At 34.4% G+C, this 14,812-nt stretch overlaps 2 protein-coding genes across 2 annotated transcripts in view; both read right to left on the reverse strand.

Annotated features, from left to right (window-relative positions):
* The window catches only part of LOC143540527 (uncharacterized), an 81,355-nt gene that overhangs the window by 44,485 nt on the left and 22,058 nt on the right, over positions 1-14,812 (reverse strand). The gene's annotated exons all lie outside the window — the stretch shown is intronic.
* LOC143540526 (trihelix transcription factor DF1-like) lies at positions 6,691-9,075 on the reverse strand. Its single transcript, XM_077033558.1, has 3 exons — positions 8,795-9,075; positions 7,694-8,436; positions 6,691-7,585 (listed from the first exon to the last, which is right to left on the reverse strand). The coding sequence occupies exons 1-3, from the start codon at positions 9,004-9,006 to the stop codon at positions 6,882-6,884; spliced, it is 1,659 nt and encodes a 552-aa protein (XP_076889673.1). The 5' UTR covers positions 9,007-9,075; the 3' UTR covers positions 6,691-6,881.

Below are 14,812 nucleotides of genomic sequence, written 5' to 3' on the forward strand. Positions count from 1 at the left end.
TGTTACTAGCTAGTATAAAACTATTGGTTTTAAGGTTTTATTGCAAATATATAGTAAGACACAACTTAGAATGCATATTTACACACATACAGCAATTTAATAAGTGTCATTTATTTAAAAATGTCTCAAGGTTCTATAAGAATATATATAATTTTTTTTTCAAATTATCCAATCCCACTCTATGACACAAAGATTCATAGATAAATAAATAAAAGTTAATATTTTATATTTTTTCAGAACATCATGACATAAATAAAAAATAATACGGAGTATAAGTCAATGATGTCAAGTATTAATTTTTTTAAACACTGAAATGGTGTACATGACAGGGACGATAGTCATGAAGTTGTAATATTCAATTTGCGATGCTTAAATCATAACAAGGACATGATAACTAGTAACCCGAATTAAGTATAGCCCATCATCCAATGAGTTAATAATATTATATTTTATTATTAAGCCTTAAAATGAAATATAATTTGACATGTTAGAATATAATATGATTACTTGCGTAACATCAATTTGGTTGAGCACATAAAAAAAAAGTTATAGTTGACAACTTCACATTGAAATGTTAAGATCGGTACTCGGCAGAACTAGAAGGTTTGGATCATCACTATTCAAATAAATGACGTACAATTAAAACAAACATCTAATATGTCCATCTACTTTGTCTCACTTTTTTATTAAAGAATTCAAGTAAAACTTCATCAATGATATGAATACCTATTTATGCTTTGACAAAGTTTAACTTTACAGAAGACATAAATAAGCACTCTTCAAACTATTTATAAAAATCATTATAGTTTTTAATAGTAATTGTTTTTTTTATATAAATATAACTTTTGTAAAATGAGTAGAAAGACCGGGAAGAAATCTTCTTGAAACAAACAACCACAAACAATTGCAATACTGCTTTAAGGGCAAGATAAATCGAAAAGCACATGAATGATATATTTTATTTACAAAGCAATTACAATTAACTACACGCATTTGAACGTATATTAATCGACCTAAAGAATGAGCCCCGGTTTCTTTTCGGGATAAGCCCATAATTTTGATTTTGATCACGACTATTAACTAATCATCAACATTGGTTGTTAGTAGTTAACCTAGTCTCATCCCTAACATTGAACTTCTTCGTTTCATTAGTAGATCAGAGGTAACTTTCATACGATTTGCTACAGAAGAGCCATGAATTTTACACATGTTATCCCAAAATCTGACTCCAACTCTAACACGCACCTAAGCTCACCATGAATATTGTCACGAATGTTAAATGATGCCTTCATGGCTTCATGTAAACACCTAAAGTTGATTCTACACCTAAGCTGAGTAGACCCAAAAAATGTTATGTAACTACCAAAAAATTAGCCTTAGGCAACCTTTATTTCGCAAAAAAAGCTGCATTAGGTAATGCAACTTTTTTATTAGATAATGCAACTGTTTCTTTCAAATGCAACCCTTTAAAAGTGTTGCAATTGAAAGAAAAAATTGCGTTATCTAACAAAAAGGTTGCATTAGATCTAATGCAACTTCACATAATGCAAGTTTTTTTGTCAAATAAAGGTTGCTATAGACCAATTTTTTTGTTATTGAAAATTTTGATAAGCATAATACAAACTATGACCCTATATTTATAGGGTAGAATACATAGAAAAATAATCATACACATATAAATACAATAAACGACATAATTGAAGTGAACTTATATTCCTCGCAGTTGGAATGGTGGTCGGATACTAGAATGGATGCTCAAACTGGATTGAAATACATATGTATGTTAATGCATATTATTCATCTAAAGGAATATATTCTCTATAATCAGAAGATATTTTGGAACTTCAACTGGATGTTTGGATAAGTTATATTTATTTTTTTTATATGTATAAAATTTGGAAGTCTTACACGAGGTTTTTTGTTTGTGCATATTAATCTCTATTCATGTGCTATAATTATTGGTGTTCATCGTTGAGCATTCAAGCGGTACTAAAATGGGTTGTAGGACGTACTTTTAATTTTCCAGGCGTGGTACTAAAATGGGTTCTAGTTTTGTTTTTTTGTTTATCTAATCGTTAGTTTTGGTAGATGATTTTTAGAGAACCGAGTCCTTGAAGATCGAGTGAAGATTCATGGACGTTTGGCCACTCGATGCCGATTGAATGAGAAGTTTCGAATTATGAGAATGTATTAGTTTTTTTATTTGAAATATTGTTTTGTTTTCTTTATTTTAAAGCCATAATTAAATTTCAATTAATTCGGCTGAGTTTTACATACATGTTGACGTGACATTTGAATTGTTATTAACATTTGAAAGCTACTTCGTTTTATTTGTTAAGAAAACTGTGATTTTATCAGTTTCGTTACACATAAGAACATGAAAACAGTATTTTAAATTACGTGTGGATATATGTTGAAAATATATAGAACACTTGTATGATGCAACTGATCCAACAACATAAGCCCATACTGGGCTTCTTAATGTCATTTTAAAGATCCAATTATAATGAACGGCCCAAATGGCTTCAACATAAGACATCATTTCCCGGTTCCAGCCTTCTAGAGTTCCAGGTAATTTCTTACGCCCAGATAATTTCAAAGCCCAAAGTCTTAAGCAGTTCCAAGTTCCAACTTCCAATACTTCCAAATAGTTCTATGGCCCGATAAACCCGCCTAGAACCTCGACCGAGTTTACACATTAGGGTCAAGTAGCGGGTAGAGGTTTTATCAATAAATTGGGTACTAGTCCGGGTCAAGGCCTGGTTCGGTTTTGGCCTGTAAGACCTGTTGCACAAGCCTAGCTAAAGTATAGAGTTTTAGGATGACACTTAAACTCGAACTAGGTGGGAGTACCCGAAACCCCAACATATAGGACGGGTATAGAGAAAGGTAATCGGGCATAAAACCATCTTTTAAATTACTTTTAAAAAGTTTCACATGTATGGGTGAAGAGGTAGGTCCCAGCAGAGCCCAGTTGGACCCGCAAGACTCACCTTGAACAGGGACGTCTGCGCGGTTGGACCCGCAAGACTCACCAAAGGGACGTCTGCGCAAAGACCAACTGGATCTGCAGGACCCACCACGCTCAGAGAGATGACGTCCTTACGCGCAGTACGCAAGCTGTTCCCGCAGGAAAAGCCTCCCCCGATGGTAACGTACTCCGCCTGTTCCCGCAGCTGCGGATACTAGCCATCAGGGAAGGCTACCCGCACTAACAGCAAGGCTACACGCACAAGGCACTAACTCTCAAATAATTCAGTAGTCACCTGAAGAAGGAATGAGCAAGCCGGGAATACTCCCGCCCAAAGCCGGGAATACTCCCACCCAAAGCCGGGAATACTCCCGCCCAAATGAGCCAGTCCGTACGCTACTGGAGGATCTTTTGTACTGTACCTGCCAAGGTATAGACAAAAGATCTGACCAAAGCAGCGACAGCTCACTGACAACAGTACGACGAGCAGCACGCTCTAGTACTTAAAGTCACTATCAGCCGCTGCCTACTCACCAACCCTCATCGTGGCACGTGCGTAGCCTGCAGTTGGTGGAAAAGGAACAGTGCACAGCTGGCCATGTCACTATCAGCCGCTGCCTACCCACCAACCACTAGCATGGCACGTGCGTAGCCCACAGTTGGTAGAAAAGGAATATAATACAGCCGGCTGTACCTTCTTGGACACCTACCTTCGACTATAAATACTCCAACACCTTGGAACGGTATCATCATCTTATATCTTCATATATTATCTGATATCTGCTCTAACTATTTCTCTTAATATACACTTATATTCAAGGGCAATCTAGTCTGATTCTCACGCCGGAGGGTGGTCACAAGGAGGTCCCCCCTTTTCTCAGTGACGAGCTCACGGTGTCTGTTTTGCAGGTCATCAGAAGAACAACCATCTTTGCCGGACCTAACCCTCGTGGGAAACATCTACTTAACCCCCAGATTATCCGTAATCTGCCCGGGGTCACTTAGTGTTTCTTCAATGGGTTTTAGAGATTTACCTGTTTACCCAACCCGATTACCGGATAACATATACTCGTTTACTTGATTATATCCCGAACATGACTTGCACTGGCTTTTAAAAAAATAAAATTATTTAAGGTGCATACGGTATATAATATACATGATTATATTGTTAGTTCCTACCAACTTGATTAATTTAAAGTACATATGGTATATAATATGGGGGAAGGTTCATGTACATTTTAATCTTAACATGAGAATGTAAGAAATAATGTCAATTTATAAAAAAAATGAGAACGTAAGAAACAATACCAACTGCAATACCAATCTACATAAACAATGATTTATAATAACAAAGAAAATAACCCAAAAATTACAACAAAATAACCAAAATCAAGAACAAAATAATAACAGCATATACTAACAAATACTTATAACAACAAAAAAAACATCTAATAATAACAACAAAATATAAATCAGTAAATACTTATAACGTCTCATAATCGAAAATTAGCAAATACGAACCAAATATAACAGCAAACACCTATAAAAATAAACCTAATAATAACAACAAATTGGTTCTTACCGTTTTCATGTTAAGAATAAAATGTATTTGATCCTGTTTCATATAATATGTATGAAACTTGCAAATATACACGCATGATACCCAACGGGTTTTGAGGCTTGTATAGTTCTATTGGACAAATTTTTATAATTAGGTATGGGATTAGGATTACCTGAACTCGTTCTCAAACCGATCAATTTCCATCCCTAAAGTGTTCAATGAGTTTGAGAGAAAAAGAGGCATTAAACTTTTTCCTTTGTGATACCGATCAATTATTGTATTTATTTGTTGTAACCTGCATTATGAAACAATTAAAATTTATACTTTGTAATTACAAGAGGATCCCTTGTTTGTCATGCATCAATTTTGTAAGTTACACCTAATTAAAATTTTATGTCATTTTATAAGAGCCTGAATCAAATATGTATGTCTTATGGATTTAAATATTAACTCAAGTCACTTTCATTTCTCATTATTCTAAATTTTTATAATCACCTTACATCATAACAAAAATGATTTAAAAAAACAAACGTCTTATAACATATTAGTTTTTTCTCTTTTGTTTTTCTATATTGTAATTAACATATATACAAATTTATTTAACCTTTCTTTTTTAATTTACTTTAAGTGATTTCTTCAACAATTGCAATAAGTCTAAAATCATATTTTATTTCATTTCACACTATTAATTCAACTATATACAAAATGTTAAATTTTAATAAACAGATCATTGAAACGCATTTAATTTTTTTATGCTCCAATGTATTAACTTTTAACCATTTACAAAAGTTTGATTTTGAGGATTCAAGTAAATAAACTGAATGAAGTATAATATCAAATTGTATTTTTATTTATTAAGATGCATCCAAATTATAATATTTTAGTCATCGTTACATAAACTAACATGAGTTATCAATTTACATAAACTTAAGAAGAAGAAAAGGAAAAAAAAATTAAAATCACAACAAACAATTGGTGTTTGAAATATTATTAACTGGAAAAGTTTGAAATAAACGTTTTTTAAATCTAGACATCAACTTCCTACAAATCCTCTTATACGGTTTAACAATTGCCAACTTATTTTCTATAGACCGTGTTTAAACGACCCATTTATTACACGGGTCATGTTTGGAATAACCTGATTAATAAACAATTTATATTATTAATTCAAAATTAGCTTATTTTTGTTTCATGTCTTCTTAGCAATTGCCATCTTCGCCGTTATATCGAGAATAAAGCATAGAGAACACGAGAGATTGTAAGTGGGTAGTAGCACACACATGTTTAAGATGAGATTGGTACCGCACCGGTACCAAATATCCCGATCCCGAAAATCACAAATTCTTGGTAGTGGTACCGAAATTCTCAGTTCGGTACCGATATCGGGATGATACCGGTATTTAAAGTAAAATTAGGAAAAATACCGATACCATACTGTACCGGTATGGTATCGTGTCAATACCAAAACTCAAAACTTTGATACCAATAATACCGAAGTACCAAGATTGCTCATCCTTACACACGTTATCCTGAGTTCACTTATGAAAATAAAGGAAAACAAAGTTTTCCCTTTTCCACTTTTCTCTTCACTTTACTTTCGTTTTAAATTTTTATAATTTGGAAGGAAACGAAGTCTCTTGTTGTACTCTTTATTTTCGCTTCCTTCCTCTTTATTTCTCTCATTTTCTTTTCATTTAATAAAACTTGAGAACTCCCCTTTTATTGTTTCTTTTCTTTCTTCCTTCCGGAGTACTAACTATTTTTTACCATAATACCTTATTTTCTTTTTTCCTCCTTTAAATGAAACTTTATAACATAGTGGTTTCAACTTCAGGTTCATCCAAGGAAACATATTAATTATCAACTATAATAAAAATGTTAAAAACTCATAAAAAAAGACTCAACTTATTTTTTTTCTCCTTCAATATATATCAACTTTTTACCATTTAAACCATAAATAACGTATTAAATTTGAAGATTCAAGAAACTAAAAAATTAAATATAAACCCATTTGCACAAACTACAATGCTATTAAGATGCACTCATATAATAATAACTTAGTCTTAATTAAATAACCTAATATGAGTTGTCAAATTAAAGCAACATACTAAACCAATATAAAATAACTTCACAAAAGAAAGAAAAGGAAAATAATTATTAAATTCACAATTCACAAAAACAATTGGTGTTTGATTTACTTTGTAAAAGAATATTAATTAAAAACAGTTTAAGAAAATAATAATAATAACATTATGATCATCTCACCTAGTCACCACCCATGTGTCTTGTCTTCGTTCAAACTTTCACCAACCAATCCACAACTCAAACCCGTTTACCCATGACCCACACCTACACAGATACCTTGCTTCCAACACTCTCATGCACACCATGTTCATCTTCCTTATTATTATTATTATTATTATAATTAGTATTATCTTCTTCATCATCTGTATACTCATCATATTCTTCAGTACTCCCATGATCATCCGATACTCGTGGTTGCTGCCCTGGTGTTTGTGTTAGATCACCCACGGTGGCTGGTGGCCGTTGTGGGTCTTTTTTTACTGACGGTGGTGGCCATTGGTTCTCCGGTTGAGCTATGATTGGTGTCGATTTCTCACGGTAAATCGCATCGAGCTGGTCGAAGTATGGGCATGTTTTTGAATCCTCGGGTCTCCTTTTGTTGTTGTCTTTTATTTTCTTGTAGTATTTGTTGATGTTTTCCCATTTCTCTTTACAACGTTTGGCGTTGCGGTTGTATCCGAGGTTCCTCATCGCGGTTGATATCTCCTCCCATAGCGGTCCCTTCGGCACGTTTTCTTGGTATTTGTTGTCGAGTTGTGTTCGGAGGGTGATCAATGCGTTTATCTCGGCTTTTGGCCAACGAGAAGATGGAGATGGACCGCTAGTGTCAAGATTTTTTACCGCTTGTGGCGGTGGTGGTGGTGGTAGAGCGGGTGGTGGAAGTTCGCGGTGTGATGGTGGCGGTGGTTGTTGAATTGGTGTTGGTGTTGGTGTTGGTGGTTGCGCTTGTTGTACTTGTTGCAGTACATCTGAAAAGTCACGAAAAAATATTATACTGAAATGACATTGATGACACTAAAATCACTAACTTTAAATAATATTATTAGCTACAAAGACTAAAAGATTGTTGATTGTACCTGTTGGCTTTTTTCTTGTTTCATCATTAATTATTGGAATAACGTCAACATTATTACCGACTAAAGACTGTAAAAACGTGACGATGGCAGCATCCTTCGCTGCCACCATTGATCTCTCTTTAACTAACCGGTCATGTTCTTGATTCCTTTTCGCGAGCTCCTGAGCTCTCCAAGCCTCCTCCTTCGCAGCCCGATCCCTCTCCCGTCTTTCGAGAGTGTCAAGGAACTTCACTTGTAGTTCCTCTTGCTTCGCGATAAGTTCCTTCATCAACTTCTCGAAAAACCCCTCCCACTTTCTCTTCTTGTGCGGTGGCTCATCGTTAGATGTTTCTGACGATGAGCCTGAATTAGTTGACCCAGACATATTCAGTTGCATAAAAGGAAAAGTCCTTTTATGATTCACCGGCAGTGGAGGCATTGCCATAACTGCCGGTGCTGCAACCGAAATCGGGCTAACATTGTTTTGAATCGTATCGGGGCCCGCACCACTATAAGGCGGCAGAACACTTGTACTATCGGGCATGGGCACCAAGACAGGCGGCGGTTTCACGGAAATAGGCGACGGAGAACCAAATGCGCCCCGATGACTCGATTCCAAAGCTTGTAATTGATCGGAAAACCGATAAGTTTTATCCGATTTCAAAGTCCGGCCATCTTTCGTCCGGCGGTGGTACTTATACACGTTCTCAAATTTCTCTCTACATTTCTTTGCACTCCGATTAAATCCAAGCTCCAACATTTTTCTGATACAATAAAAAATATCCTAAAACCTTATTCACATCAAATTAACCTTAAACTTAACGTTAACATTTAACATAAGTAAAACAACAAACATAATTATTCCCGAATCCCGTCCTAATTCAACAAATCAAAATTTCTCAATTAAAAAACAACAAATTCAAATTATAAATTTATAATTCAAACAAAAAAAAACGGCTTCCCACAAAGTCAACTCAAACCGTTGACTTTTCCGGTCAACTAAGTTAGACTACCGATTCATAGATCTCGCCGGAAAATAAGCCAATTCATCACAAACAATTAAAGGGTTTTCAATAATTTTATATAATTATACAAATTTATACAAATTATTATTCAAATTACCTGGACACCTCATCCCATAAGGGGCCTTTGAGATTGGAATCACGAAACGCTGCATCCATTTCTGACCGGATTCTAATCAACGCCGACGTCTCTTGCTTCGGCCACCGGTTGCCGCCGGAATTCCGGTCAGCTTCCTCCGTAAACCCACCGTCATCGCCATTTACACCACTGTCATTGCCGGAGTTTACAACAGTCGCCGGAGCTGCTTCCATCGATGTAGATTTTGTGGAAGAAGGAGAAAGTTGTAATAACAATAATAATAGTAATAGTTATTATTATTGTTATTATTATAATATATAAAATGCATCAATCAAAGAAACAAAAGAAGGGTGAATTGTTGAGGGTTATATGTAAGTTGAATTCAATAATTTATTTTGGTTGGGATCTGCCTGTCGATCTCACACCCAGAAAAATAAATATTAATGAAATGTAAAAAGATATTAATTAATTATTAAATAAATAAAGAAATAAAATAAACTTTTTTTTTCTTTTAATGTGGGAATCTTCTGCTGTCATTGTTCGTTCATTGCTTTTTATTGTGTTATTAAATATAAGTTGTGTATAAACAAATACTACGATATCATTTTTGTAAAAATATTTGCTTATCATGTGTTTCTTTTCTTTAATAACTCACTCAATTATTTTACATTTTTCTATATCTGTATCTAACCTGTAAAAAAATATGTTTGGATATTATATTGTTACATATCAATGATTCATTGATTCCTTAACCCAAGAAGAAATTGTTTTAGCAGTAGTCCAATGACTTTCTTTAAAGATTGTTGTTAGTTTGTGACAAAATGTCATGCACAAGTTAGAGTTTTTTCACGGTGGGCCTTATGGTAGTGAATTTTCTCTGGATTGGTGGCAGGTTGGGTCAGTAGTTGTTTGATATTGGGGACGTTTGTGGCCCTTTGCTAATGAATGTACCTTGATGGTAAGACTTTGTTTGGTGTTCAAAGAAATCAATGATTTGTTAAGTTCGTTCTAAAATATCTAGAATCTGCGTTGGGCGAGGTCTATATCTCAATCACTCTGAAGAAACGAACTTAAATACATGCACTTGGTTGTCTGTGAGACTGTTAGACCTTCAATACTGATTTGTGTAGCCTCGTCATTTACACCACTAAAGTTACAATACAAATACTAGGTTTTAGAGCGACTATCATTAAACCTTTGTGCTCCAAGGCTTCTCGCCATTTCTCCGGTCTCTCATTCAGGCTCACTTGACGCTCCAATAACAATCAATATCATATGTCAAAATTTTACACGACAAAACCGCCTCTTGGATAGACTCGGATGGTCGTCCAACACTACGACAAAATATGGGCTAAGCGTTGATCTTTGATGAAGACACATCTCCAAAGGGAATAAATATGTATCCTCTATTGGTGCACCAATGCTTGTTTTGGCCTCATAAGCCTTCAGGCTATCCTAAATCACTCAAAGTGACACATTATCATTGGCCTTTTCAAGGTCAATGAAATCATATGCAAGTCATGTTTCTTTACCCCTAAACTTCTCCATTATTCTCCGTAGAATGTGTATCAGCTTCACAGTCGACCATCCTAACATAAATTCCAATTAGTTTACCGACTGGGTTTCACGTCTAATATATTATTGTCTCGATAATATTTTCACAGTGTCATAGTTGAAACCCGTCTAATATATTATTGTCTCGATAATATTTTCACAGTGTCATAGTAAATAACATACTTGCGTTCACATATATTATTTGAAACACTTCGGAATCTACATGTAATTTTTCATATTAAAATAATGAAATGTGATTATAACTTTTTTTATATTTCTATTATGATATTTTAACGAATTTCTAAGTTAAATAAGAAAGTAAGTGATGACCAAAATGATCAAAGTATAGTTTTGAAAAATAAAAGTTGATGGACCATATATGTTAAAAATGATGAAGCATAGTTGATGTTGAAAAATAAAAAGTTTTGTCAAACAATAGAATGCACCCAGTAAGTTTCACTCATATATAGTAAAGTTTGAATAAAGTGAGAGAAAGAGCAAACATTTTATTTTTTAAATAAGATATAAAGGTTGCTCCCACCGATACGTCCTCTCGAAAGAAACATTTTTATAAAGTATGTATATAAACAAAGCTGAAGGATTATGTATATGTAATAATGTAAATCACTAAACTTGCTTATTTTGATGTAGAACAAATATAAAGTGTTTGGACATGACAAAAGAGAAAATTAGTCGCACTAAAGTGAATGTAAGAGAGTCTACATTAAGCTGCTTCAATAGCGGGTATGTTTTGAACTAAAAAAAAACGAGTTAACCAGTTTCATGAATGTGACAAGAGTGGTTTTGATGTAAACTGTGTTTTAAACATTATAATATGTTCAAATGTATTATAATAGTCAATAGTGAAAGTGTTGTGGATAAAAAATCAAGAAACAAAGTAGTTCAATGTGATTTTTGAAAAAAGTGACAAATTGTTGCTGAATTAATGTAAATTGTGTTCATATAGCTTTACAATGTTCAATAGTAATGGTCCTATGTGTTATTTTTTTTATAAAAGTATAACAATTAAAAATCAAATAAAAACTATCAAGACACTAGAAAAAAAGATAATACTAAGACTATACAAACTATTTTTCACCTATACAAGCATGGTTAATTTATCTCTACAACTTGACCGGATGATTGTTGTTAAGTATTTATTTATTCCAGGCCTTCCATTTGGAGTTAAACTGGGATGCTTAATAACTAAGTGGTAAAAAAAAGAAATCGAAAAATATCCCAAGTGGTGAATTCATATGAGATGAAATTCACTATAAATATATGATTACATATGTAGGGTGAGGTTACTGTACAATAATTGTTTAATGTACGATAGGTATGCGACTCGCTTAAAGGAAAAAACAAAAACGCTCAAAGACAAAAATACTAAATCACTCAGCCAAAAACTAAAATGCTCAGCCAAAACCTAAAACGCTCAAAAACGGTTGTCGTGAAGAAAAATAAAAAATTGATCGATTAACGATCCAAAACTATTTATTTCGGTGAACCTATGGTTAATTGAATATGTATTAACGATTTCGAAATCTTGTTATGTGAATTCATGAATCGATTTCATGAATATAAGTATTCTTGTGCCTAATGTATATAACTAATTATTGTATTATATTTTTTTCTCTCCATACGTAAATTCCGTAAATAAATATGTTGTTTTGGGGATTCTTAATAGTTAAAAACAAATGTTGATTTTGGGGTAAATTTCTCAAGTGGTAATGTTCTTCGGGATGTAAACCCGATGGTAAATGTATATACTAAGCAAATTCATCAACTAATTGTAAATCTTAGGTGGCAAATGTTAGAAAAACTGATTTGATGTTTGTAAGATTGTAGAAAAATTAGATTTTCATCCGGCGCGTTGCGCTAGGGCTAATGATAATACCTCAACGTTGAAACCCAGGTGTTGGTAAAGTATGAGCGTTACACCAATGAGTTAACGTGAATTCAGTTAGTATCGTTTACGTTTGTTACGGTATAGACACCATTGGTAAAACCTTATCGTCCAAAAGAATATATTCGTCAAATTAACATATAAAAAAATTAATTATTTAAAACGGCGTTTGTTTGTCGGTAAATCTTGGTGGTGGTAAAACCTAAGCGTTGTCGGTCCTGGGAATTGAGGCGGTAACTAGACACGAATTCGGTCAGTTCCTGCCACATTTGTTACGATACTGGAGCTAAAAAAGGAAAAATATAAAAATTCTTGAGTGAATCAATGGGCTGGTGTCGGTCAGTAAACTCGAGCGATGGTAAAACCGAGCATTGCCGATCTCGGGCGTTGAGATGTTGAGCCTATGCGAATTCGGCCGGTTCCCGTCAAGTTTGTTATAATATTAGAATTAAAACAACCAAAATAAAAAAAAAAACAAAACAAAATTGTCATTCGGTCAACTTCCTTTATGTTTATTAGAAAAAACAAAATGCGATGGACAAGGTGCCGTCAAGTGGCCCAATGGCAGCTTAGCGACTCCAAACTTGCTATTTATATATATTAGATAATAGATAATGATAAAACCTTAAGACTGTCCGGTGGGGATCCCGGTTTGCCGCTCAACGGCTGACATGGCAATCGGTGTCGGCGGCAAACACCGCCCCGGTGTAGTCGGTGCCGCCCAGCGGCGAAGTTGTTGGTGAAAGTTCACCGCTTATTTCCCCGCTGAAACTCTAAAAGCTTTTGAAGTTTTTTTTATTTTCTTTTTTTTAGTAAACTAGAACACAAAGGTTAAGGGTTTGGTGAATTGTGAGTTGCAAGACCCAAAGGTTGAGAAGAAGAAACAGGGAAGAAAGGTTGCAGAGAAGTAGATTGAGTTTGAGAAAAGATGAAGATGCACGGGTAGGTGATGTTATCTATTTTTATATTTTTTTTATTAAATATTGTATCAATACTTATAATATGGTTTCTATTTAATATTTTAAATGTATATATTTTTAATATAATTTATTAAATGAGATATTTTTTTAGTTTAACTTATTAAATGTAATGTTTTTAAATATAACAAAAAATTTTGTGTTTTAATTGTAGTTATATTAATAACTTTAAAAATAAAATAAAATTAATTCTAATAATATTAAACTAGTATGATAATTAGTTATATATATATATATATATATTATTTGAAAATGTAAGGGAGTGGTGAATTGGTGACCATTTCCATGATATAATGAAAGATGGCGGAATGAAGTGAGGTGTGAGGTAGCGCTGACGTGACAATGTAGAATGGGAGGTAAAATGGCAAGTATACCTTATAGCCTAAGTGCTTAATCGTTAAGTAATAATATTTAAGTAATTATAATATATATTAATTCTTAAGTGTTAGTTTACTTACAAACATTTACTATTCATAAGCATAACTAATTGCTTTTAATCATGTGTACAAGGTAGTTAATCACTTATAAGGCTGAGGGGTGTGGGGCTTCAACGGGGGCGCTAGAGCCCATCAGCTCGCACCCCAGGCGATAACACCACACCACCGGGGCGCTAACCGGGGCGCTAACGCGGAAAAACATGCAGGCGCAAGCTGGTTAGCGGGAGAAGAGAGAGAAAAGCACGGGATTTGATGGTTTTTTGACCGTTGGGAGCCGACCAAACCCAAAAAAAAAAAATATTTTTCCTATATAATTATACCCCATTAAAGCCCCCATTAAAGCCCCCATACCAGGGCCAGGGGCTCCAACGGGGGCTCCAACACCCCCCTTATCCTCCGCTCGCGCCCCCAGGCGCTAACACCACACCACCGGGGCGCTAACCGGGGCACTAACGGGGCGCTAGCGCGGAAAAACATGCAGGCGCAAGCTGGTTAGCGGGAGAAGAGAGAGAAAAGCACGGGATTTGATGGTTTTTTGACCGTTGGGAGCCGACCAAACCCAAAAAAAAAATATTTTTCCTATATAATTATACCCCATTAAAGCCCCCCATACCAGGGCCAGGGGCTCCAACGGGGGCTCCAACACCCCCCTTATCCAGTTTCTCTCTCTGCCACACGTCATAATATTATTGGTTGGAGCCCCCATTAAAGCCCCCCACACCCCTCAACCTAACTAAGTTTGATGTTGACGCATTTTATTTTTCTAACAGTTCTTTATACTTTTTTTTCTTAAATTATTTTAATCATTGTAAATATTTAGTTTTATTTATGTTTCGACGTAAGTTGTGTTCAAAACCAATTTAGGTCAAATATTATATACTTTTAACTTTTTATTCAAAACTTAATATTACTCTAAATTTGAATACAAACGACAATGCTCCTGTGTACACTTTGATATAAATTTGATTCAATACTGAGCTTATGCTTTACAGTATACACGACCAAAACACACGTATGTCATATATAACATATTTTTGTTTTCTCCATGACAACTTAGTTTTTGCAAAGACAATCTTATTTCTACATACGTTTCGATATAAATTTATTAAAAATCGAGTCACTATAACATGTGGACAAACTTTATTCTTTGTGTTTTATCAACGTT

The sequence above is a fragment of the Bidens hawaiensis genome, unplaced genomic scaffold (genome assembly GCF_021521415.1).
Source record: "Bidens hawaiensis isolate Kalapana, Puna unplaced genomic scaffold, B.hawaiensis_p1.1 tig00012269_1, whole genome shotgun sequence".
Taxonomy (NCBI): Eukaryota; Viridiplantae; Streptophyta; class Magnoliopsida; order Asterales; family Asteraceae; genus Bidens; species Bidens hawaiensis.

Bases quoted from the DNA above. Each gene is read 5' to 3' on its own strand.
- LOC143540526 (XM_077033558.1), bottom strand. From the start codon at position 9,006: ATGGAAGCAGCTCCGGCGACTGTTGTAAACTCCGGCAATGACAGTGGT. The intron at 8,437-8,794 runs GTAATTTGAATA...TTATTGTATCAG, and splicing joins TTATGGGATGAGGTGTCCAG to AAAAATGTTGGAGCTTGGAT. The intron at 7,586-7,693 runs GTACAATCAACA...GTGACTTTTCAG, and splicing joins AACAAGAAAAAAGCCAACAG to ATGTACTGCAACAAGTACAA.